Source organism: Filicampus tigris, chromosome 12 (genome assembly GCF_054856515.1).
Source record: "Filicampus tigris isolate MCC_2025a chromosome 12, RoL_Ftig_1.0, whole genome shotgun sequence".
Taxonomy (NCBI): Eukaryota; Metazoa; Chordata; class Actinopteri; order Syngnathiformes; family Syngnathidae; genus Filicampus; species Filicampus tigris.
Window position 1 is genome coordinate 22,196,015 of NC_141228.1, and position 25,599 is coordinate 22,221,613.

The 25,599-nt window shown below is 44.2% G+C and overlaps 2 protein-coding genes across 7 annotated transcripts in view; one reads left to right on the forward strand and one right to left on the reverse strand.

The window, feature by feature from the left end:
- The window catches only part of LOC147139165 (cadherin-2-like), a 108,146-nt gene that overhangs the window by 26,864 nt on the left and 55,683 nt on the right, over positions 1-25,599 (forward strand). For 4 of the 5 annotated variants that reach the window (XM_086047392.1, XM_086047393.1, XM_086047390.1 and 1 more), the window contains exons 4-6: positions 9,489-9,690; positions 12,905-13,059; positions 23,485-23,568. In XM_086047392.1, coding sequence (XP_085903518.1) covers positions 23,536-23,568 — 33 coding nt within the window. In that variant the 5' untranslated portion in view covers positions 9,489-9,690; positions 12,905-13,059; positions 23,485-23,535. Of the gene's footprint in view, positions 1-9,488; positions 9,691-12,904; positions 13,060-22,051; positions 22,067-23,484; positions 23,569-25,599 lie in introns of those variants that run through there. The other variant, XM_086047394.1, reaches the window with a different exon arrangement.
- LOC147139168 (desmoglein-2.1-like) lies at positions 374-14,915 on the reverse strand. 2 transcript variants are annotated; one of them, XM_086047385.1, is made up of 14 exons: positions 14,866-14,915; positions 10,461-10,583; positions 10,193-10,348; positions 9,483-9,624; positions 8,463-8,623; positions 8,243-8,377; positions 7,727-7,912; positions 7,374-7,639; positions 6,984-7,126; positions 6,192-6,413; positions 5,875-6,117; positions 5,051-5,181; positions 4,727-4,966; positions 374-4,015 (listed from the first exon to the last, which is right to left on the reverse strand). In XM_086047385.1, the coding sequence occupies exons 1-14, from the start codon at positions 14,908-14,910 to the stop codon at positions 3,074-3,076; spliced, it is 3,135 nt and encodes a 1,044-aa protein (XP_085903511.1). In that variant the 5' UTR covers positions 14,911-14,915; the 3' UTR covers positions 374-3,073. The 2 variants fall into 2 exon arrangements, with proteins under 2 accessions (XP_085903511.1, XP_085903514.1); XM_086047388.1 differs by lacking the exon at positions 14,866-14,915 and adding an exon at positions 12,171-12,304.

Here is a 25,599-nt window from a genome sequence, read left to right on the forward strand (position 1 = left end):
CCACGCCCAGAGAGCGTGAGTAAGTTAGTAAGTTAGTAAGTTAGTGTAGGTGAGTTTGCGGTTGGAGCACATTCCAGCGGCAGAACAATGTGGCTCTCACTCCACGCTGGGCTTCCACCGGCTGTGTTGAAGACAAACAGCCGCCTCGGTCGTCGGGCCTGTTTTGTTGCCGGATCATGTGTCATCGGCTCAGTTTCACTTAAGCCTCGTGATTGGTTCCCCAGCCTTGTAGGTCTGTCTCAAAAGTTGCAGAAATGCCGGAGGAAAATGGCGGTCCTTATTTCAGCCGTTGAGTCCCGAAATGGCAAAAAGACCTCAAATGACAAATTATAATCCATAACTGGTGGTATGGAGAGAGGAAGGATGGAAACAGTTTCTGGTGCATCTTTCGATCACTTTATTCAACAAACTTACAAAACAACAAACAGAAGCACATTCATAGAACACCTGCCGGTAGCCTCAACTGACGCCGGCACCACAGCGGCTAATGCTAATAGCCAAGCGACAGTACGTCCTAATACGTTCAGTTCCGCATCAATCAACAGAGCAGGCACGTCTTTTAAAGGTATACACACGGTCACAGTTACTATAGTGTCGAATGTGTAGATGGTGACAAAAATACGACCTGCACCTCACATGTATCTACTGTATTGTTTGTTGCTGATGAAGGCGGGCGGCTGCTAGCGGCCGTGATGACCGGCCCCGGAAATACACTGGCGGTTTGGGAAAATGAACATCTTTCCCGTGTAGTATACTCTCAAGAACCCCTTCCCCCACTGGGGGTGAAGGCTTGTCTCAAGTCCCCTCTTTTGGGGCCTTCACCTGGTGTTTTGAGTACAAGTTGCCAGAGTCGGTGTTGGTGTTGCCGAGAGTCGGCAGCATAAACGAGGCCTTGAGTCAATGAGTCACATTTAAGTGACTCACATGATGACTGAAGACTGAAGAGCAGACTAAGTTTGGATGAAAGTCTTAGCCACCACGCCCAAAACAAGTCATTCATCAACAACAACTTGTTTCGCTAGCTGGTGAGAATTTTTCAAGCGCTGAGAACTAAAGTGAGCTAACTCCAATTTTGTCGTTTTGCGGAAGAGTGAATTCCAGTTTTACAGGGCCGCAATCAAATATGCCGGCTTTTTTTTTTTTTACCGAAATGGTGGTTTTACTCAGATTTTACTTCAGTCCACCGATCTGTCAAATCTATAAGTATTTCATGAAAGACGATCCGTAACATTCACTCATGCTAATATGCAGTTGCACGTCCTTTACGAATCTTCTGTCAATCTCCAAAGGTTACTTTCTGGAATGGTGAAGCCTGCTTTCACGGGCGCAGCCATCTTGGAAATGGGAGTTGGGCTAGTTGCTTCACTGATGATTAGGAGAAGTGCTGAGTGCAATAATGGACTGACTGCCCCCTAATCATTTAAAATTGGAACAAAATATTGATTTAGACCAGGGGTGTCTAAATCCGGTCCTCGAGAGCCTCAATCCAGCCTGTTTTCGATGTCTCCCTCCGCCAACACACTTGATTCAAATGACCAGGATGGTAATCAAGCTTCTGCAAAGGTTGCTGATGATCTGATCATTTGAATCGGGTGCGAAGGAGACCGAACTTGAGCAACTCTCATTTAGACCCACCAGCATTCATCTGAAAGATATGCCTTTTCCCTATTTATTTCTGCACCTAATTTAACTCAAAAAAAAAAAAATGGAGTTAGCCGATTTCAATTCTCAGTGGCCTATTTATGTCGCGTTCTTGTGTTTTTGGTAATTTTTTGTTTTTACAAATATTTATCCATAACACAAATCTCGTTTTCCTTGTTTTTTTTGTTTTTTTTTTGTATCAGAATATAAAGCACACAAAGTGTGTTTCACCATTATGGTGGTTACAGTTGGGATTGGGGTTCGAGAAATGAGCTCAACGGTTGGTGATCGGGTTAGAGGGGAACGGTTTGGGTTAGAGACGCATTTAGGGGTTGGTTTTAGGGTTCCGGATTAACATATCATAATCGAATCTAGCGTGCATGTTTGCAGATGTGTTCTAATACCAGTGTGCATTGTAGCACTTTGCACAACCACTATGTGTCAAATCGTGAAAAAAAACAACACTGCAAATATGACACATTTAGGATTGCTGGTTGTGTTTAACCTTAGTCCCTAATCTGAAATGCATCAAAGTGAATCCCCACAAATTCCACCAGGAGCACAGTGGTCTTTTTTTTTACCTTTGAAGTATTTCTGTTCCACTTTGTAGTTGCGAAGATCATCTGAGCATAGGCGGGGTGTGGCCTTGAAACCTGCTCCGTTTCCCCCCCCCCCTCCGTAGGTGTGTCGGAGCGTGAGTAGTCGACAAACTGACACCTAAATAGGAGAAACTACGAAATTATATAAATCAAGATGACACATGACAGAAAGATAGCAGAAATGCATCCATAGGGACACGGGCGTGGCTGCTCACTGCAATATGAAAAATACTTATAAGGACATAAACTGACATTTAAGCTCACTCGTTTTAGCAAATGAGCAGATACGCTTATGAATAATAATGAAGCTTCCTGTTGAGCTTTCACGCAGTGACAGCAGGAAAAAATGGTGGTGAGTGGTGCCTGTTTGTGTGTTGGGGCTTGAAAACCGGTTCCGCAGCGAAAGCTCCCACATGCACAGGCACACACAATCTCGGCAGACACACCCAAAGTGCTCTTGTTTTGTATGTGTGGCCAGGTGCTTTCGTTTATTTGGAGTTCACTTGAGCTCAACAACTTGAATGAATCTCAGCATTAGAACGCACGTGCTGGCTAAAATGGCGTCTTTCCTTGACCCTAAAATTGGTTCATTGACTGTGTTTATTTATGAATTCGTTTTTGTCGCCATGGCCACCTGCATGCCGAATCCCCAGTTTCAAAATGACCGGCACTCAGCGGAAAAAGCCACGTTAGCGTGCGGCGCAAACTTTTTATCGACAGTGTAACCAACATTTCTGAGGGTGTTCTTGAAGTTCAGTTCATTGCACTGGAAACAGTCAGCAGGAATGACTCATAATCCATCTGGCAAAAGTTCCAAGTTTCAAATGACCACCTCATAGCCGTTTTTTGCGTGTCTCCTGCACCACCACCTTGCTGTAAATTGGGATTTTGGACGAAGCGACCTGAGGTCCAGTGGACATGGTGGTGTTGCTTTTGACGTTGAAGGACTTTACAGACCCCGAAGTGTTCCTCTTCTGGAACACACTCCCAGCTTCTTTAACGCCGGATGAGCCTTCCAACAAACGGACTCTCTGAGCTCCAGGAAACCGTTCAGCTTCTCCGCCTCCTTGCACCAGGGAGGTTCGGCCCCCCCTGAGAACTTTCACAGATCCCACAGGCAGCTTGCTTTCTACCACTACCATATTCTGGAGGCTGGGATGATTTCTGCTGTGGATCTTGGTCTGGACCTTCGGGTTCTCTACCAGCACCACGCCGGCATCCTCGGTGTGTCCGCCAGACAGCAACATGCCTTGCGCGGGCGCTGCCAAAACTAGGCCCTGGAGATTGGTAGCTGGTGCCTCAGCCAGCAGCATGGTGTTCTGGACTTGTGGCTGGACTACGTACTGCATGGGAGTGGCAGCCGTGTAATAGACGGGCTGCTGCTGGAGCAAGAACATCTGGCCTTGGTTTTCCATCCCTCCCATCACCGCAGTCATCCCTTGACTCCGCGTAATCCTGTTTTCCTTCGCCACCCGAGTCACCGTCTGGTCTACCATGGGGACAACTGGCGGTAGTTTCGGGAGTTCCAGCCTTGATTCAGTCATGACCTTTGTTGGTGATGGAATGACATCTGGTTGGATCTTCTGGCCGCCGCACACCTCCGCCAGGGTCTTGAATTTGGGGCCGAGGTTGTCGAGGAAATGCAGGTCGTTGTCGTTCTCCAGGAGGCTGCAGCAGCCCACCGAGCCGGCCGAGGAACCCTGGCCCTCAAAATTGTACTTCAAGTGAGCGTCCTTTTCCGCCAGGCTGCCTCGACCACCTTCGCTGTACACCCTCTGGTGAAACACGACAGAAAATGTGTCAATTGTGATGCTCGCAACTGCTCCAGAGATTAAGTTCATCCTGTGGTTGACCAGATGTCACTATTAATTCCACTCAATATACAATACAAATGCTTGGAACGTCCCTTACTGTCATATATACAGTACGAAGCTTTGATGTGTCCGGCTCCAAAAAGATTGGGGGAAAAAAAGTAACATTGACATGTATTGGAGGTTCAGGTTCCTCGAGAGCCATATCCTGCTTGTTTTGGATCTCTCCCAACTACCACATACCTGACTCAAATCATCAGGATCGTTTCAGACTTCTATAGAGCGTGCTGATGATCTGATAATTTCAATCAGGTGTGTTGTAGTAGGGAGGGATCCAAAACAGGCAGGGTATGGCTCTCGAGGAACCGGAGTTCTCTACCCCTGTGCTAGAGAATGGATTGTTGGGAATAAACGAATTATATAAAATTATATAAAAATAAAAAAATCCACAGAATAAATATTAAAAGTGAGCTAGTAAATGACAAATCCAAGCGTAAAAGCTGACAAACACCATTTAGACAAAGAAAAGCCACTCCTACTAGCAGACTGCCTATCACGGCATCACTTGATGGTGAGCCCTATTTGCATTTGAACTCTTCGAATGTAGGTCATTGCTTTTGCTGTTATTTAGGCCAGCAGAGATTGGGCCACCACTGGTGCAAAGCTATTTCTCACCTGTTGGTAGTATTGGGCAATCAGGTGGTCCGGTAGAGCAATGCTGTCGCGCGCTGCCACGGCCTGCCCTCCTAAGGCTGCACCCCCGAACCTGGAGTAGAAGGTGTTCATGTTGGCCTGCCTCCTTTCCCAGGACTGCTCCATGTTCCCCTGGAAGGTGTCCGCAAAGGCCGACTGGTTCATGTGATCGCTCACGTCTTGGGCGACCAGCTGTGTCGGGATGAGGTTTAGCGGCACCTCCTGCCACAGACCCGGCAAACAGACGGACAGAAGTCAAAAACTCCAGAAGTGTCCTCAAGAGTTGGCGCAGTGATCAGGACTGACCGCATTGTCCCCCTGTCCTTCGGTGCAGTAGTTGACCAAGTGGGACTTGGTTTCAAATGGTATGTCCGCAGCGCCCCCTGGCAGGCCCGTAGTGCCCCCACATTGACAGAAGAGCAACAGCAGGGGAACCACTGGAACAACAACACACTTTCTCCCGTATCTGAAAATCTCAATCTGTCATTGATGTTATATTAACTACCGGTAGCACATAAACTACAAATGCCAACTTGTTATCTCTGTCTTATTGCTATCAAATTTGAACAAAACATGTGAGAGAGATGGCGGACCCCCCCCCCCCCCCCCCCCTTGGATTTCTTTAAAAATGGAGCTCTCAAAGCCATTTTCCCTTTTCAACAACAAATTTGCTAGGCTTGTTTATCATAAGCAGACCCACAAAAAATTCTCACGAAGCCGTTCCTGAAAAGACCAACGATACCTCCCATTTGGGTTTTAAAGCCGCCATTTAAGAATCTTTTGGGGTATCACCAGGAGTCCTTCATACATGAACTTCTAGAGATTTGATGCTACCAAATATGAACCATATGTACGAGACAGATAGGGGGTGCTAAAGTGAAAACAATTTGAGTTTTTGTCATTCAGTGCGGCCAAGTTTGATGACTCGTCGTAAAACGAAACTCTGAGTCAGCTCCACAAGGTCGGGACCAAACGTCTTGAGCATCAAACGCTTGTGTGTGTTTGTGTGTGATGAAGGTGTGGTCATAAAGAGATTCAGAGGCTCCCCCTACTGGCATAAGTATTTGTATGCTATAACTCTACTCCTGATGCGCTGATTTCCATCCAACTTCCAGTTTGATTGCACTTACGCAGTAGCAGCAGCAGACCCAGTAGCAGCAGTCCGATGCCTGCAGGTCCTAACTCAGATTTCTTGTCGGGCTGACCACTTCCGCCTCGCCTTCCGCAAACCACTCCATCCTCGCAGGTGCACACCTGGACTGTCACTTTCTGTGGTTCCGGGCACGCCTCCCTCTGCTGGTCTTTCACCAGTAATTCCACCTCGTGGAGACCAGGCCATAATGACTGGTGGGCTCTCAGTATGGCTGCGGAATCTGCCCACACCAATTCATCCCTAAGATTGAGCTTGAAGATGAATGTCGACTGAGACCAGACGTTGTCTCCTCACCATTGAGATGCTCCACCTGCCATTTTTCCCGAGTCCCCTCTGAGATGATTTCAAAGGTGAAAGGAGCTCCGTTGGGGAAGTCATCTTCGTCGACGGCGGTGACAATGACTGCATCACCGGGAATGCACAGAGTCTGGAGGGTACTGGTCAGGGTGGGGCAGTGGTCGTTGAAGTCTTCCACCTGGATCGCCACAGTCCCAGTGGCGGTACTTGAGGGGATGTCTGTTTGTGGGAACCAGAAGGGCCAATAAAACTCACACCGTACATAAGTTGAAGTTCTGTTCAGATGCTTGTGTGAAAATGGACTCTGTTATAGAAGTACTGATTCACGTCTAGCAAGTGGATCAATACCTTGCATCTCCGATTCTGTTGCCGACGTCGTTACTGCTGCCGTGTAAAAATGTTTACATTTCAATTTAAGGCGTATTTCCACACTCACGCACCTGGTTAAACCGCAGTTAGTTTGCAACTAGTCTCTTGCCCTCACCCTCTGACAACTGGAGTTTGGCCTCTTTTACTGCCAATTCCCCCCTGAAGACTCTTTGGTGGATAAAACTCATTTACTGACAAGCCTCCCATTTGGCATCGCCAGCCATAAATGGCAGTGAAGGAGTTATGGGCTGTATAAATAAACTAATACTAATAAAGTACAGATAGCTGAAAATCTACTCAAGTACGGTAACATAATTATTTGTACTTTTACTTGCCACTGCTGCTGGGACTACACCAGAATAATTCAGCGTCTTTACAGCAAAAGAGACTGTGCATTGCTACAACATTGTCGTCGTGTACCTTCAGAAATGCAGAGCACTTGAGCATAATATGTCCCGTTGACCAAGAAAGTGGACTCTCGGTCGGGCATCTTGTTGAGTCTGATTTCAGCGGTTTCCGGGTCAACAGTGAGCCAGTTGTCAGGGTCCAAACCTTTAAGATACCTATAACAGACCATCACTCTGATTCATACATGTGCAAAATCCAGTTGCATGCTGTGCATTTGTGACCCGTGCCTTCAGCAGGGACTTAACTGACTTCATCCACCTTCTAATACCACCACTATCACAATTATAGAAACCATCAGTACAATAAAAAAATGGGATAGAACAGCAGTGGTGGCGAGATTGATGGGAATAAATGAATACACTTTCATGGGGAAAAAAATGTTACCCCGCTGGCAGAACTCACTTGACGTTCTCAGCTGGTTTCCCAGTGTCGCCATCTAGTGCTGGATAATGAGCAATGACGCCCTTGCTAGGAGTGCTGCCTCCCTCCGACACGGTGATCACTTTGACCTTGGGATCAAAATGTGGACCTTCACGCTGGTTTTGCACGCTGATTTTGACAGGATAGGTTTTTTGCGGCGTGCTTTGCGGAAGTCCTTCATAAAGTGGGGCCTTGTTCCTCACACTGAGTTCAAGTACAAGGTCCTTCACGTCTTCATAATCCACAGCCTGTGAAATAGTGCATGTTCTTTCAAATTGTGACTTTTGAAGCGAATATGGATCGCTTGTGTGGTTTTGTTTATTTTTCATGCGTACCTTATCAAGCATGAGGACACCCTCGTTGGTCTTTGGGTCCGTTTTGATGCTGAAGTACTCGGCCTCATTGCCTTTGACGATGTCAAACACACTTTGCCAGTTTTCGGTGTCCTTCAGGTCCAAGTCTTGAGCTTTGATCCTCATCACCTCCACACCCTGCGTGTTCTCCATCACGCTTCCCTCATACTGCAAGGGGAGCACGACTGCTCAGTTCATCACCCGACCACGGCCTTCTGCTTCTTCTACTTCTAACGCATCCAGTTCAACATCCTTCTTACTCATAAAGTACACTGATAATCAGACCTCCTACCACCTCTCTGGCCACCAGATCAAGCATGCAACAAACCTGGCGGGACAGAGCCTTGGCCCTCTCTGCCCCACGGTTCTGAAACTCACTCCCCAAAACCCGACATGACCGCTCAGATCCCTCCACCTTCAAATCACTCTCAAAACTCATGTTTTTCCAAACAGATTTGAACTTGTAAATACACCACATTTCATTCTTACAGCAAGTACCTGGTCTTTTTCCAGCGTTGGAAGGTTGTCGTTGATGTCCAGCACATTGATGGTCAAGGTACTGGTGCCTGTAAGTCCGTCAGGGTCACCGTTGAGGTCCTGAGCTTGCACTGTCACAAAGTACTGATCTGTTGTCTGACAGCGCAAAATCACAATGTTTAGCAAGCCTTTTAGACTCGCCAATTTTCACTCGTATCATTTCTTCGAGAGGAGCTGGTACCTCTCTATCCAGAGTTGATTTGTCCACATAGATCTTTCCGTTGTTGTTCATCTGGAACATGTTGTGAGGTGGGTCCTGCTTCACGATTGTGTAGAGCAATTGAGAGTTGGGGGTGCCTGGTTCGTCGGCGTCAGTCGCAGTCACTGTCATGATGGGCGTCCCTGGAAAACACAGACATCCAACTCAAGTATGCTGTTTTTTGTGTGTGTTTTTTTAATGCCTCTACCAAGGAGACATGTTAGTTTGCCAAGCAGAGTAATGAAAAAAAAAAACTGGGGCCGATCAGGAAGAAATTGCACAGAGGCCAAACGATCCAGCCCATCACTCTGTAAGTTGGCACATGCAGCAGCGCCATCTACAGGACTGAAGCGAAACAGTAATGCTCGGCCAGTCAACACACATTTAGGATTGTTCTGTGTGACATTTTAGTTTACTTTAAGTTCCAATTGCTGTGGCATTGCCACTACATGTCTCTTTTACAACTAACCCATTGCCCTAACCTTAACCTTATCCCTTAACGCTGTCCTTATCCTTGTCCTTAAACCCTATTTTTGTCCGTAGGCCTATAACCTGATTCCAACCCCTACCGCTAGTCCTAATCCACAGATATTTCGGTTGTGGATGTGTTTTAAGATGGGAATCTATTGTGTCTATCATGTCTGGTTACAGTGCGAGATGGAATTTTTCACCATTTTGCCCTCATTTTTCCATTGAACTATACAATGATCAGAACCAGGGAAATGGTTCTGTTGCTTTTCTACAAATGCCTACATGGAAATAGTCCAGTCACTGGTGGTGTACTATACAGTCGCATGGCTTCAGACTTTGGTGGGTTCAATTCCCACTCAGCCATAGGATGATGATCAGGATAAGCGGTATGGAAAATTCAGACAAGAATGCTGTACCAAATAAAATACAAATCAAGCAGGAGTTATTGTACTTTGCCCAACCAATGGAGCCTAGATGCCGCAAAATTCTTCATTTATGGACCTGTACGTTATTGCTCATCTGTTTTCTCACCTGCAGGGCTGCGTTCGTACACGTCCACGGGCTTCATGGCGTCAAACTGCGGTTCATTGTCATTCTCGTCCAGCACCTTTACGCGGAGGTCAATCCTTTTCTCTGCTTCGGTGCCATCGTTGAATCTGGCGATGCCCAACAGCTGTACAGGAGGAATACCAGCAACTTGACTTGACTTGACTACAGCACCACCATGGGGCGATTTGAGGTATTGCAATTTTCCCCAATTTTATTTTATTTTATTATTTTATTATTATTTTTTTTAGAGCAACACACCCCCTCGGCACCCCAGAGTTGGCACTACCATAAAACAAAAACAAAGCCTGTTTAGAATTTTTTTTATTTTTTTTTTTATAGTCTGTTTAGGATTTTGTATAGAGCAGTATCAAAACTTCTGCCTTTACAAAGACATTAAATGAAGTTCAAAATATTAGGAACAGGTCTTAATATGATGCATTAGTCATACACCAGTGCAAACTACAACCACAATTTGTAATAACTATCATCAAATGAATAAAAATGACCATTCTCTAAACTGTAATTGTATAATTAATTTTAAAAATAGTGTGCAGGTGTACCTAATGAAATGGGCCTTTTGACAAGCATTGTGATGCTTATCAAAACAAAGTCAATAAATTCACTATGATTCAGTAGTACAAATATATAATATGATATTAAAAAGTTGATTAAATGAAGGCGGGGTCGCTCACATTGTAGGTATCGATGACCTCCCTGTCCAGCACTTGGGTGACACGAATAAGTCCCGTTTTGGGGTCCACCACGAAGACGTTGAAGGGGTACTGACTTGCACCGACGCCTTCCAGGAAATAAGTGATGTTTCTGTCGGTTTCGAAATCTGATCGAATCTGAAACAGACACAGAGCAAAAACTGAGTACCAGTTGCAGAAATGGAACCTAAATGCTGGGATGCTAAACATGCTCCAGTAGTGCCTCCTTGTGGACAAAAGTGGCTCTTACCTTGGCTATGGACTCCTTTCCCGTGTGGTCTTCATTTTCCTTGAGTGGCCTTGGATGGCGGAGCCATTCTCTTCTTTTCCGGACCAGTTCATTCCCAGAGTGGAGCGACCGCACAAGTGCGCTCTGGAATGATAATGCAATAGACAAAACACAAGTACATGACATCAGTAGGGTCAGGTTTGTCATTCAATCCACATATATTTCAATGCACTTCCATTTAAACATGACCTCTTGTCTTTGCGGTCACTTTTTTAGCAGCTTGGTTTGTCCATTGCTAAGATCACACACTGCACTCGTGGATGAAAAAAAAAAGAAAAGTTTAGTCACCTATCTGGCTAGAATACGTGACTGAAATTTGGTGGCAATTGGATCAAACATCAAAAATGAGCCTAAAACGACCGCTTCATAGCTAAACGGCAGACGTCCTGTGTCTTGTCTCTTGCGGCTTTTTTATAAGAACATGAAATGTCATGTTGCCGAGACAAAAAAGCTTTCGGGACTGAATTAAAAAAAATGTTGTTGAATTACAGTTTTGTGTTTTATGATGAGTCCTCAAACTTTGCTGCTGTTCACCAGCCGAGCACTATGGTATTTTCAAACATCAAATTCTCACAATTTAGCATCATTCGTCTGTCCAGTATGTGTGGAAAGGCTTCAAATTTGGGTCACATGAGTTCATATTTGAAGGATCCCTACCTACGCCCAAAATGACGTCTTCAAATCAAAATGTCAGACTTGTATATTTTTTTGCTTAATGAAACTGGTTTCTGGAGATAAATGTTCAAAATTTGTATTCATTTTTAAGGTTATTTTCCAGCCTTACGGTTTCTTTTCAGGCATGGCTTTTGAAGACTTTTTTGTGGCTCTACTCACGAAATGTCTACCAAATTTCATGTTTTCTAAATTAAACTGGCTTCTATGCCTGAATTTAAAAAGAAATGTCCTCTTCAAATCCAAATGTCAGCCTTACAGTTTCTTTTCAGGCATGGCTTTTGAAGGCTTATTTTGTGGATCTATTCATGACAGACATGCCTACCAAATTTCATGTTGCTAAATTGAGCTGTCTTAAGGGGCTGAATTTAAAAAAAGCAAAAGTGTCCTTCAAATCAAAATGACAGCCTCACGGTTTCTTTTCGGGCATGGCATTTTAAAGCCTTTTTTTGTGGGTCTGCTTATGATACATGCCTACCAAATTTCATGTTGCTAAATGAAACTGTCTTAAGGGGCTGAATTTTAAACAAATGTCCAAAATAATACTTGGTGGCAAAATGTCAGACTGTATTGTTTTTTTTGGGGTCTACTCGTGATAAACACACTGATCAAATTCCGTGCCGTTAAGTGAAACCTGCTTTAATTGTATGGCTCATAAAAAGTCAATGAATTGTCACTCTGTCTGTGTGAAACCTAAGCCAGGTCAGTTTTAGCCTTTCTTCTTCCCACAAAAACGCCTTTTGTGTGCGCCCATGTCCACCTTGACACATTTCCACCTGTTTGCGTACCCAGTTCACCCTCAGTACACCTGTGTGTTGAATCAACATTATTATGTAAGGTAAAAAAAACAAAAAACAGTTGACTCCTTATGTGTTATAACAGCAAGTTACTGTAAGTAGGTTTAACGCTTTCCACCTATATACATTCCTAGCGTACACCTGTACATCTCCTTTCCTCGTCTGACTGACGCAAAACTATTAATAATTCAAAGTCACTCACCATTAGGAACAAAACACTTGCTGGAAAAAGCACTCGGACCATAATGATGCCTTGCAGGAGGTCCTCATCAAGTCTGAGCTGAGGAAGAGGAGAGGGAAGCTTTTTGTACAGCTAAACCCCCTCTTGTGGTGGCGTGTGCGTGCGTGTGTGTGTGTGTGGGTGGACGCATAATGTTATAAACCTGTGACATCAGGACCGCCTATTAACCGTCAACTCAAATGACGGCGAAAAAACTCCCAACATTAAAGTCGACACCATTTTTGACTTAACTTGTTCGGCACGCTGAAGGATCGCTAGCATAAGTCAAGAACCTTAAGAAGGTTTTGTACTTTTACTACAGTGAGTTTTGCGTGAATCAAAGATTTTAAAATCCAATTAATTGCAGAGTAGATCACATTTGATTGGATTTTAATGAATCCACGTCATTAAAAACGTGTAAAAACATACACATATACCGGTACATTGATTTTACGCTTATATTATTGTGCATTTATTTGTATACTATATACATTATAGTATATGCATAGTACATACTGTACTTAACAGTAGATCTCAATTTTTAATATATTTATAGTTTTTTATATAGTGTGTACTGTATATATTAATGTATATTTGACTTCTGCTTAACGTTTAACAGTGAAACATAAAAAGTGTTTTAAAAAAAAATATATATATATATATATATATATATATACTTTTTGCAGTTGACGTGTCATGTCCCCGCCTGCCAACAGCACCAACAAAAGCCAGAAGAAGAAAAAGAAGACGACGTGGAAGCTTTTGCATGGGAGCATCAGTCAAGCGTGTCCTGCATAAGCCCTCAGTGACTTCACAGAAAGAAACTTCAACTTGACCTAACCTGTTATAGCTTCCCTGGAAATGAAAACAGGTAAGATAAGCTCTGCCACGTCGACCAACAACCCAGCAAATTCGACTCGTAAAAAAACATATCCAGATCGAAGGGTCGCACATTCCAAGCAGACCATCCTTCTATCTATAGTAGACCTGATTATTGTTCTGGTCTTCTGACTGGACTCCCCGAAAAGAGCATCAAACAGCCGCAGCTCATTCGGAACGCTGCAGATCGGGTTCTGGCCAGAACAACGAGATCAGAACAGATGACCCGAGTCCCGAAGGCTTTCAAATGGTTCCCAGTCAGTGGGAGAATGAATTTTTAAAGTCTGCGACTGGTCTATAAACCACTGAATGGTTTGGGTCCCGATTACATTAAAAATAGCAAAAACAAGGTATACAGGCAGAACTAATTTTTGTTGTAGCTCCCTGGAACCTGAACTTGGGTGCCCACAACATTGTGGGCAACCACATAGCCGATTCTTCTGGGGAAACAATCTGCATAATTGTCTTAATTTTTTTCACCGAGTTGCCTGTTGAACTCTTGCACATATCTCAACCACTGGAGACCACAAATGCCTCAGAGGACTCAAAACTGGTTGTACTGGTCAGAGAGGCACGCACACACATTCATTGTGATATAAATCAATCAAAAAGTCAGCGGTCCAGCACACCTTGGGTGTGTTATGAGCTTTCCAAAGAAAAGTCTTCATGCAGTAAAGTCCAATGCAAACATTCTTGCTTCATTCCGTCCCCGCCCACAAATATTTCCAACTGCTTGAGGTGACATGTTCACACATGACCTTTAACATCGTTGCGTTACAATCGTTGCAATATTCGTCATTCCCGATGTTTGCTTTCTATTTGCGGTGGGAAAGTGCGAGAGACGACCACATAGGCAATACCAGCGTTGCCGCGGGAGACCACGTTGATCGACAGGATGGTTTGGAACAGACGCTCATTGTTGCTGTCGTTACTTTATAATCATACCACTCATTATGCTCGACCAATCAGAGCAGAGAGTGTGTAGAGCCCCGCCTTCCTGCAGGGCGCGGAGACCAATGAAGAGTTGTTTCACAGCATGCTAGAAGCGTACAAGGCAATCATGTTTTTTTTCTTGCTGTTGTTGCTACAGAGATGAAGAAAAGTTGCTAGCATCATAGCATGCTAAGCTGCTAAGTTAGCGTACAAAGCAATCTTGGTTTTTTTGGGTCTGGTCGCTACAGAGAAGAATGAAGAAGCGCTGCTAGCATTATTTATCCACTGTGGGATCAATAAAGGCATTCTTATTCTTATTCTTATTCTTATCGAGTGCTAAGCAGCTAAGTTAGCATACAAGGCAATTACCGGTATGTTGTTTTGCTCTGGCCACTAAAGAGATGAATGAAAAAGACTTGCTCGTATCATATCATGCTAAGCGGAAACCGATTCAGGCCCACTGCCCGAAGACGGCCGGGAAAGGCTCCAGCACGCCACCACCCTTGTGAGGATAAGCGGTTTGGATAATGATGGATGGATAGCATGCTAAGCTGCGAAGTTAGCATAGAAGGCCTTCATTTTTTTTGTTTTGTTTTGTTTTGTTTTTTTTGCTCCGGTTGCTAAAGAGATTAATGAAGAAGAGTCGCTAGACGAGCGGCAAGCTAAACTGCAGCCTCCATCTCCACTGGTTAGCATGCGGCTCCGCTAGCAACCCTTCTTCCTCTGTCCGTGTAGCGACCCGTCCCTCACAACTTAAACAACATTTGAGGGAAATCGGCTTGTACAATGGATGAACTGTCTTCGCGTTACAAGTAACTTTCTAAAAGTCTGTTCTTTGTTTGACGTACCTTCTCATGTTACTTACTGAGGTGGGTTGAAGGTCTTCGAGGAGCACAGAATCAAATTTCATTGGGGTGACAGGAGAGGAGGGTGAAGAAGAAAAGAGGAAGAGGAGGAATGCGGACAGTAAAACGCAATCAAAATGACTCATGATTCTCTTGAAACACATACATACAAACACACACACACACTCAATTATAAACAAAGACATACACTTAACAGTACAATGCATACAAATTACATATGGACACACACACAAACACTGGCCAAAAATACACACTAGTACACGTTAGGTGAGACTACGTGATCTTCTGCACGGGTGTCCAAACTCACTCTCATCACCTCCATCTTGATTTTTTAAACTAGCTTTCAGTGTTTTCAGTGTTCAAATGTCTTTTTTTTTTTTCTTTTTAAATGCTGCTGGCCACTGAAAAATGGATGGCGGGCCACAAATGGCCCGCGGGCCATAGTTGAGACACCAATGATGTACTGGATATGAGCTATAATTGACATGCAGTTCCCTCAGGAGCCCGTAGATGTCACTACTTGCCTACCCATCAGACAGCAGCATGCTCTACACTCATGGGGGGGGGGGGGGGGGTATTAGCATGGAGGCCACCTGCCGGGAGTAGCTCAATGGAGATAAACCAAAGCGACACGAAATAATTTGCAGTTAAAAAAAACATACTGTGTCATGATTTGGTTTGTTTGTTTTTTTTCTTGTTCTTGTTTTTACTCCTGATCTTGTTCTATTTCTTTTTTTCTTCCCGTTTGGTGTCATTTATTATTTTTGCAGTTGTTGTTTTTTGTTTCAGTTGTTGTGATTTGTTTGAGTTCTTTGTGTTCTTCTGTTTTTTTTAGGTTTTTATCCATGTTGTTGTTCATTGTCCTCTTTTGTTCCTGGTCTTGCTGTTATTTTTCTTGTTTTTGTTTTTTTATTTCATGTTATTCTTGAGCTTGTTCTTCATGTTCTTTTCCTTTTTTGTTCTGGTTGTTGCTGTTGTCACCCTTCTTTGTTTTCTTCCTGTTCATTGTTTTGTTCTCCTGTTTTTTTTTTTACTTGTTTTTTTCTCTTGTCGATTCTGATGATGTTGTTCTTCATTTTTGTTTTTGTTCATTTGTTCTCGATCTTGTCAGTTTTCTATTTGTTCTGTTTGCTCTTGTTGTTTTTCTTCTCTTGCTCCTCCTCTTGTTTCTCTCCTTGTTCTTGTTGTCCATCTCCTTGCTCACCTTCACTTTGTTTTTTGTTTTTTTGTGCTCCTTCTTCTGCAGGCTTTTTTAGCGTTGCCCGTAAACAATCTTCAGCGGATTAGACAAGACCTTGAACATCCCCGCGGCGCTTTTGTGACTTCAAACGCGCTCGTCCTCTCTCTTCTTCTTCTTTTTTTTTTTTTATTTTTTATTTTTTTTAATGAAGACTTGTTTATCATAAAAGCCGCTTCAATTTCAGCACCTCTGCGGAGTCGTTTACGCCTCACCTCTGCAAATGTGCGTGTTGGTGATAAGGATGGACTAAATCAACGGTGCGATATGGAAAAATGAACTCACACAATCATTGAACTAATCATTCACGTCGGCGATATGCAGTATGTACTTATAGCAGAAATGACTCCTTGATGTCAATACTATGAATCGGTCATGACGGGGAGATTGTACTGTACGTATGTGGTGATGTCGCCATCTAAATTGCGTTTAACGACGTGCGGGGCCGCTCTAATGGAGGCGCCGATTCCTGCTGGTTGTTGCGCCCGCGCGCCTCACCTCCATTAATTCCCTGAAATGGCTTCCGGCTGCTTACTGAGGCAAATCGAGACGGATGCAACGTGGAGCCGACTTTTAAGGACACGCAATTAGTTCCACCGGAGCAAACAGCAGCTTTCGTTAAACTCCTCCTTTGATGGAACCTGCGCTACACGGCACACAAACTCACACAATCCTCTACGTGCATACACACACACACACGCACATTTACACACACGCCTTTCCGCATTAACATTGTTTCTCACACACTTACAAATGCACGATTAGCCAGACACTGTCGTACACGCGCACAGTTTCTCATACACGTAGATGCACGCACACGCTTCATACACACGCAACCACACACCGTTCCTCATAGCCGTCCACACTGCATCAACAAACATCATTCAACACACACACACGTGCCCCCGGGAGTGTCATGACACCCCATTTATCAGCGTATCTATTTTTAACTCATTAATTCCCTGCACTGTAAACGACAAGAAGTGTTCCCGTACCCCGCCTCCATGTCCATGTACGATTGTGCCTGTTCTGCACCAGGAACAGGAACAAAGTGACCTCATTTGTTTGCCCTTTACTATTTGATTGACTTTTTCCTACATATTTTACAGTGGCGTCCATGTGGAATTTCGTCGTTAAGCTTTTTGGCTCGTTAAACTACGTAGCTGTTCCTGCGGCGTCCCAACAACGTGATTAATTAGCCCGCTAATGAAGTGTTTGTGAAATGCGGCGGTTAAAAGTGGTGCTGAGGCGCCGGAAAAGTCAGCGGCTTGGTGGCAGGAGCTCGGTCAAACGCCTCACAAAGTGTTCACTCCATTACGTGGCTAATTAGCTTAGCGTCAGGCGCGCGGCAGGGGAAGTTGACGAAGTGGAACGCTATTGCTATCGATCGGGCGCCTTCCATCAAGATGTTAGCGCCTCGTGCTCCGGGCCCGACTAACGCTTACGCCGCACCTTCAGCGAATGAGCGACACTCAAATTAAAATGTCAACACATGCGCAATATTTATTTCAGCGGATCTTGATTGCATCGCCTGTGGAGGTGGGGGGTGGGGGGGAGGTTGTGTGTGTGTGTGGGGGGGGAAAGTTTAGGGGTTACCCTGCCGGAGTTATTCAAGCATTTGGAGCACGAATGCCGACTTTGCCGCATCTCAACTTTGAGATTGGTCAACCTTTAAATGGAATGCGCTAACCATCTGTTAGCTGAGCTAGCGCTTTACTGACTTTAGCAGAATGATGGCGTTTGAAAGGACAGGCTACTGTAGACAAGGCAAAAGAAGACAGTGGAAAGTTTGGCCGGAAACTTGTTTGCCGGCCCCACATATAGAACCTGAATAAAACAATGACTGAATTGTTTCAACCACCCCTCCTTGAGGGAGTTGTGGGTCCCAATGATCCAAGGAGCTCAAAACACCCCAATGACGTCTACAGATATTGGATTACCTTTCCCGTTTCCGTATGCGGGTCACTGGGTCCCCAAAGTGTTGTCAGGGACTTCTGGGAACGCCTAGCAGAGCCCCCTGTCACAAAGAGTTTCAACTCCCACCTCCGGCAGAACTTCACCCAAGTCCCGGGGAAGGTGTTGGACGATGTTCTGCGCCTCCATTGTCGAGGCTGGAAGGTGGTCCGTGCCTGGCACGGCGGCAGGACCCGTTGGTGGACGCCAGCAGTGAGAGATGCCGTCAAGCTGAATAAGGAGTCCGATCGAGCCCGTGGGACTCCGAGGCAGCTGACGGGTAGCGGCTGGCCAAGCGGAAAGCAGCTTGAAAAAAAGGAGTTCGGTGACGCCAGGAAAAACAACTTCCAGACAGCTTTGAGGAAATTCCGGTCGGATTCAGAAAACAGGTCAGCCGTGATTGGTCGTCGTGAGCAGTTGTGATGCCTGTTTCAGTCGACAAGACAAAATGGCCGCCCCAGAGATGGATAAAAACGAGTGCATTTTGCTGCTTCGCTTAATATTCCACAAACGCAATATTAACCATATTGCCTTGTTCAACTAGTGGGCCTGCTGGGAACATATTCTTGGAAAAAAATAGGTTTGGATTGACTTTCACTTTAATGTAATCTACTTTTTTAGTAAACAATCATTTCTCCCCTTTCATAATGCATCGTGTTGTATATTGTTGTACAAAGCCCGAGTAGGCATCGTTTTAGGTAAATTAATTTGGTAAAACGTCTAAGATCATGTTTTGTGGAATGGGCAACACTTCTAAATGACTTTGAAGTAACGTCTCCGTGGAAGCCTTATGATGCCGATTTTAATCGATTCTTATTCGGAAATGTAGAAAAATAGTTTTTATATGCGATGATTTATGTGCTGCATAATTGATGAAGGACGCGGCGAAGCAACAATGACGGCGTTTGTGACACCGTAAGACAATAAGTGCGCCTCGGCCATTAATCAATAGCATGCATGCGTCTTGTCATGTGACTTGACAGCTCAAAATGATGTCATCAAATATTCATGAACCCACTGCAAGCCGAGACACCAAACAGGAGATGCTGACGCGTATGTTTATTTATTTATTTACTATTCTCTCTCTCTATCTCTATCTCTATCTCTTTTTCTGTCTCTCTCTCTCTCTATTTACTATTCTTTCTCTTTCTCTCTCTCTCTCTCTCTCTGGACGACTTATTGTCATTTTAAATTCTCAAACTAGTTTTTTTTTTTTTTTTTTCTTTTTTTTTTAAGCCAACTTGTTTTAATAAAAAAACAGGCCATTAGGGGGCACCTTAGAGCATTAACAAGCATCACATACGTGAATCCTGCACGGGTCTATTTTGCATGTTCGACCAACCGACCCCGAATGCAAAATCATGCACGTAACCCAAAACCTATACGTCTATACATGAAATTAAATGATGCCATTTTGAAAAGAAATGTGCTGTGGATTTGCATATTCAGTTTGACTGAGCATCATGGAATTCGGTAGACATGCCTATCATGATGAGTAGACCTGCAAAAAAGAAGTCATGCACCACACAAAAGAGGAAGCCTGCCATTTCTGTTCAGCTATTTTAGGCTTGGTCATTTCAATGGGTCTTTTAAAATCAAACTCAGACATGACATTTGGGGAAAATCCAGCCCCCAGAGCCAGTTTTATCCAGTAATATTTGGTAGAATTGTCAACCATGAGTAGACCTACAAAATGTCTCAAGAGGCCGTGGCCGAAGAGACCGAGGAATTCTAACATTTTGCTTTTTGTACACCAGGCAGATAGGTGACACTTAATTGTTTGACAATTGACTTTTTGTCATTGTGTGTACAAGCGCACCACGGCCTTTGCCAAAAACACGAGAAAGCCAACTAGCGAATCCATTTTTCAGGGTCAGCTGCTTGGTACCAAACATGATGCGGATCTCTAATTGGATACTACAGTTTGCGAATCTCTCGCAGCTCCTGTTGTTGTTGTTGCCCTGTGGAGTGTTTTGCTATTCACTCTCAACTTTTATACATGTCTGAGTTTGTGTCAGTGAGGCTTCTGGGAAATAATGCGTTGCCTTCCAAAAACTGGGAATAAAAAACTTGGAAGTTTACTAGATCTGACCTGAAAGAGTTCCAGTCGACTGTAAACAAAAAAACGCGGCTGAAAATCATGATCGACCCAAAAACCTTTTTTTTTTTTTCTTTTTCTTTCGGCAGCCTCGGTAATTTTTTATATGCATGCTTCTCAAATAACTTCATGCATAGATGATAGTACAGTTTACAATGGAAAGCCAGTTTTTCGTTCCATAAAAAAAATGAGAGATAAATCATATCAGACCTTTTTCCAACATTAAAGTAACCTAAAACCAGTCGAACTGAATAAAAGTGTAAAACTCGGGGATGAGCAGGGGTGTGTGGACCTTTTCTATCCGCTCATGCAGGGACAAGATGTTGCACCATGGCATCCTAAGCACGACCGACTGTGGCACTTTTCTTGAGACGTTTGACATTTTTGAATGTTTTCCCCCCCATCACCTCCTGTTAAATCTTCTTGTAGTAAACTGCTTGAAAGTCTCTTGTTTGACTTTTATGAGGCCAGTAGTACATTAAGGCGGGGCTTGTTTCAAAACTCTCTTTTTTTATAGCGTGTGCCAGAGGGGGGGGGGGGGGGGGGGGAAACCTTGTTGTTTGTGATGCGTCCGCTGCCTTTATCGCTTTCTTTTGGAGCCAGAATGACGCTGAGAGAAAGAAAATGGGACACCGGCAACTCATTTGCTGTAGTAAGAATGGGGAAAAAATTGTGAAGCTGTTTTAATTAAACAAAAGTAGCACTTAATATTGCACTTAAAAACACATGGGTTAATAACAGACTTAAATAGAATGTAAACATTAAAAAAAAAAAAAAAAAGATTTTTGTGCTTCAGTTGAATGGATACTGCGCTGCTCCTTTTTGGTATGCACTCCTTTGCGAATTTAGTATTGACATTTTTTTCCCGTGAACCTCTTTTGTCTCTGCTCTTACATACATTTTGGAGGTTCCATCTGTTCTCTTGCCTTGCGTCTCTCGGGTTAGCCTGTATACCGTCAAACCCAATCCAAAAAAATGAAGATCATTTTCAAAGTTAAAAGTCTGCGCAGGTTGCGAGGACGAGCGCCTTTGACGCGCCGCTCTCGTGTCTGCCGTTTGTTTGTTACGTCGTGCCGTCAGGGTCGACATCCTTCGGCTGAGCTGCGACATCTCGCTCGCGCTCATTTCGCTGCAATAATGTAATCAGCGCGGGTGCGTAATGGCTGCCGCCGCCTGCAATGAGCGTCTCCTAAGTCATTTTCAGAATGAATTGGCGCATTAGACGGCGGCGGTCCCCAGCGGCCAGTCAGCTGCTGATGAAAGATTTCATTAAGGCCTCTTGTTTACTACGCGACACATCGGCAGCGGAAGAGGCAACCCAAGCAATCGCTCGGCTGTCTGTTTGTTTGTTTTGGCTTTGTCAAATCAACTCCGCGGCTTCCTGTGAAAATGAAACATGAGCGCGCGGGATCAAAGATGAAAGAAAGAGCAAAGATCACTTTTCACTCACATTTGGGGCCCTAAAAGCCACGCATCCTTTCTGTGCCGTGATCGCTGATGAAATGCGACATAACCATATCACAGTCTGATTCTCAAAATCCCCTCGGAAGAGTGGTTGACGCACTTCCAAAAGGTGCGATAAAATATGATAGATCTTAATGGCGTTTTCCTTGTCGGAATGGGCGTTTGCGCCGTTGCGGGAGCGCACATAGCCAAATTGATTCCCGGCCATTTGAAGCGGCTCCTCTCATTCCCTTTGAATTTGAGCACAAGGAGAGGCACACGCGGTCTACTTGACGGACTCGCTCGAGTCCATGCAGGAGGTCAGTGCTCACAAAGTGGGCCACTGCAAAGTCGGCACTTGGGGACCGCCTTCCACCGGTGATCGTGCGTCCGTGTTGGGCTCTCACATTGCGCTTTCAAACCTGGGTTGCTGCTGTTGTTACGATTGTGGTTTCACTTCTTATTGTCGGTGAGGCTTCTGTTATTGTTGCTCTTCTTGTTTTGGTCGTGCATTGTTGTTGGCGGTGGTTTTGTAGTTTCTGTCTTTGTTGAAGTGATGATTGTAGTTTCTGTTATTTTTGTCATTTCTGTTGTTGGTGTCAACACTGTTAACGTTGGTGTTTCTGTCATCCATTTTGTTAGCTGTTTTTTGGTTTATTATTGTTATCGTAGTGGTTGTTGTAGTTTCTGCTGTTGACGTTGTTGTCTTGGTTGTACTTTCTGTCATTGTTGATTGTCGTGGTTGTTATAGTTGATGTTGTTCTTATTTCCTTCTGTCATTGTCGTTTTGTTTGTGTCACTGTTTCTGTCATTTTTCATTTGTTGCCGTTGTTGATTGTTGTCGGTGTTCACGGTTGTTGTCGTAATTGTTGTCATATTTTCTGTTGCTGTTGTTATTGTGCCGGTGTCTTGTTCATGAAGATCCTTCTCAGCACAAGTGCCCTGGTTTGATCCCCGACGGTGTCTCCCTGATGAAGCTTTCATGTTCTCATAGTCACAGTGGGGGGGAGGGGAGATTTTCCAGATTTTTTTTTTTTTTTGTGCAATCAAAAGCTGAAGTGACAGCGGGAGGGTGTGAGGATGTTATGAGGAACAGGATGTCCCTGAGTGTTTGAATCAATGATGCCCTGGGACGCACTGACAAGAGAACGTGCTCTCAATTATTCATTAAAGTGCCGTCCTCAAACACGCAACATAAAAAAAAAGTTTTGGAAAAAAAAAAAAAACGGGTTACACGATGTCATTCGAAATGAAAAGGAGACGTGCCCCTCACCACCACCCATTGTTTTTATCATGGTGACAAATCACAACCAACACATCATGCGAACTACAAGTACATCAAGAAATGTGTTTGGGTTTCAAACCTCAAACCTGGGTTTTGATTTCCAACTTGGGTTTACGGTTCCTAGCCCAAATTAGGGTTTCAAGCCTGCATTCGGATTTCAAAGCTCAAATCTCAACTTTGATGTATCATTGTGGCCCTCTATTTTGAATGAGGCTTTCAAATCAGGACTAGGGTTTCAAATTGGGATTTGGTTGAAATCAAATCATCCTCATTGTCGTCATCCACCTCCGTTTCTTGGCTGCGCTGTGAATATTAGTGTATTCACACTGTCTACAGTATATACTATCGTGGGTATGTGTGTGTGTGAATATTTTGGACCTCCAACAACATTTGACTCATTTGACCGCGGGGAGCTGGGTTGCCATGGCGACTCTACTGTACGCACACTCATTACCGCACCACACCAGCGTGCCTTCAGTCAAACTCATAAAGTGCCGGCAGTTTGCCGCCATGATCAGGGTGAAAAGACTAATTGGGCGTCATTATCGTCGTCGTCATCCTCATCATCCTCATCCTCATCCTCATCATCGTTCTTCTTGCAGAACCCGTAGCAGACGTACAAGTGAAGACTCCTCCAGAGGAACAAACTTTTAATGAGCTTCATCTCTACCCTGATTCACAGCCAGGTAGCACGCACGCACGCACCCGAGCGACACGCACAACTAGACTGCAATGATGATGACTAAAATTGTGTTTAGTTCTCATTAATGCGGCAGTGAAGAGGCGTTTGAAAGGTGTGAGAAAAGGTGAGGGTCGCTTTCAAACTAAGGTTAGGCTTTCAATTTAGGATTTAAAGCCAACTTTAGTGCACGAGGGTTAGTGTTTCAAATTTGCCTCGCAAGCCGGTTTTAGTGTTTCAAATTAGGGGGTCAAATTAGGATTAGTCTTTCGATTGAAGGTTTTTCGGGTTTAAACCAAAAAATACTTGTTTTACAAATTAGGGTTTGAAACTGGGATTGGCCTTTCAAATTGTGCAAGGGTAGGGTTTGAAGCCAAGTTTAGGGTTTTAAACAAGGACTGGGATATTAGATTCAACTTTAAGGCAGTTAGGCTTATAATCAAGGATTTTTTTTTCAAATGTTCAAAGTTTCAAATTATGATTAGCATTAATGATTTCAAATTGAGGGTTGAAGCCAAGGTTAGTGTTAAACCAGCCTTGTAAAAGTGAAGCTTTGACTTGTACTCGACACACACACACACACACACACACGCACACACACACACGTCCTTTCCTGTCCATTGAACACTAACACTGGTCTCCATGGTAACGGAACACCTGCACACCTCCAATGAAAGTTCCAGGTAATGTGTTCTTGAAAATATGAAAGCCTTCAGACGTTCTCATTTGAGCCCCCGCAGCCTAAATTTAGCCGCTGAGAAAGTTTGACGTCGGAGTTTTTTTTTTCTTTAATTAATTCACTTTAACTTTGTCGTCATGGCAACCCGCATGCTGAACCCCCAGTTTTAAAATGACTGTCACTCAGCGGAAAAAGCCACGCTGGCGTGTGGCGAAAACTTTGAGCGTGCGCAAACTTTTTTTCCACCCGTTGCTATAACAGAGCGTGCGGGCTGTTAAAAAGGAAAAAAAACCAAAAACATGTTCACGCGGTAGAGGTGATAAGACGGTGATAACAAGGATGTGATAAGATGTTTTTAGCTCTCATTAATTCTTACCAGAATTGCATTTGTAACATTTCAAAGGATTCCTTGCAAGAAAACGTTGTATGTAACCAAACGGCCTATCAATTAACCAACTCTCCAGTCAATCGACCAACTAACTAGTCAACTAACTTACAAGTAAATTACCTTAAAGCGGAAGTCAACCTAAACATATTTTTTTCAAGAATATGTTCCCAGCAGGTCCACTAGTTGAAACACGGCATTCTGATTCATTTTGCGTTTGTGGAATATAAGTGAAGCGGCTAAAATGCACTCGTTTTTAGCCATCTCAGGGGACGGCCATTTTGTCTTCTGTCGACTGAAAATGACATCACAGCTGCTCACAAGGACCAATCACGGCTGACCTGTTTTTTGAATCCGAGCCGCGATTGGTCGTTGTGAGCAGTTCTGATGTCATTTTCAGGCGACAGAAGACAAAATGGCCGCCCCCAGAGATGGCTAAAAATGAGTGGATTAACACTTAGTCTACAAACACAATATTTATCAGAATGCCTAAAAATCAACTAAAAAAAACCGCCAGCCAACCCTCCAACTAACCTGCCATCTTGTCAACCCGTGGTGGAACAAATGGGCATCCACACATACGTACTGTTTATGTTTCACTTGCGGTAGTTCGGAAGTGTGAGTTGAATTTAAAGATGAACAAACTGATGTCATTTCTGTGCATGTCTGCTGATGAAAAGAGTCAACACGGACGGGGCCTTTCGCGGCGGGTCTCGCTATTTAGCGCTTGCCTGTCTTTCGGCGCCCCCGCGGGATGGAGTGCGGCGGAATTTCCTCAAACGCGTCAATTACTGCCGACAGCTCGGCTCTCCCTCTGATCCCCGCCGTTCCGCACCTCTCGCTATGAGACCGCCGCGGGGAATTGGGAAAACACAAGCGAGAGGCTCACGTGAAGGTGCAATTGTCTGTAAAAAGCTTCAAGTGTGCAAATGAGGCATGGTGCAGGTGGCTGTGCCTGTGAAATTGACAAACTA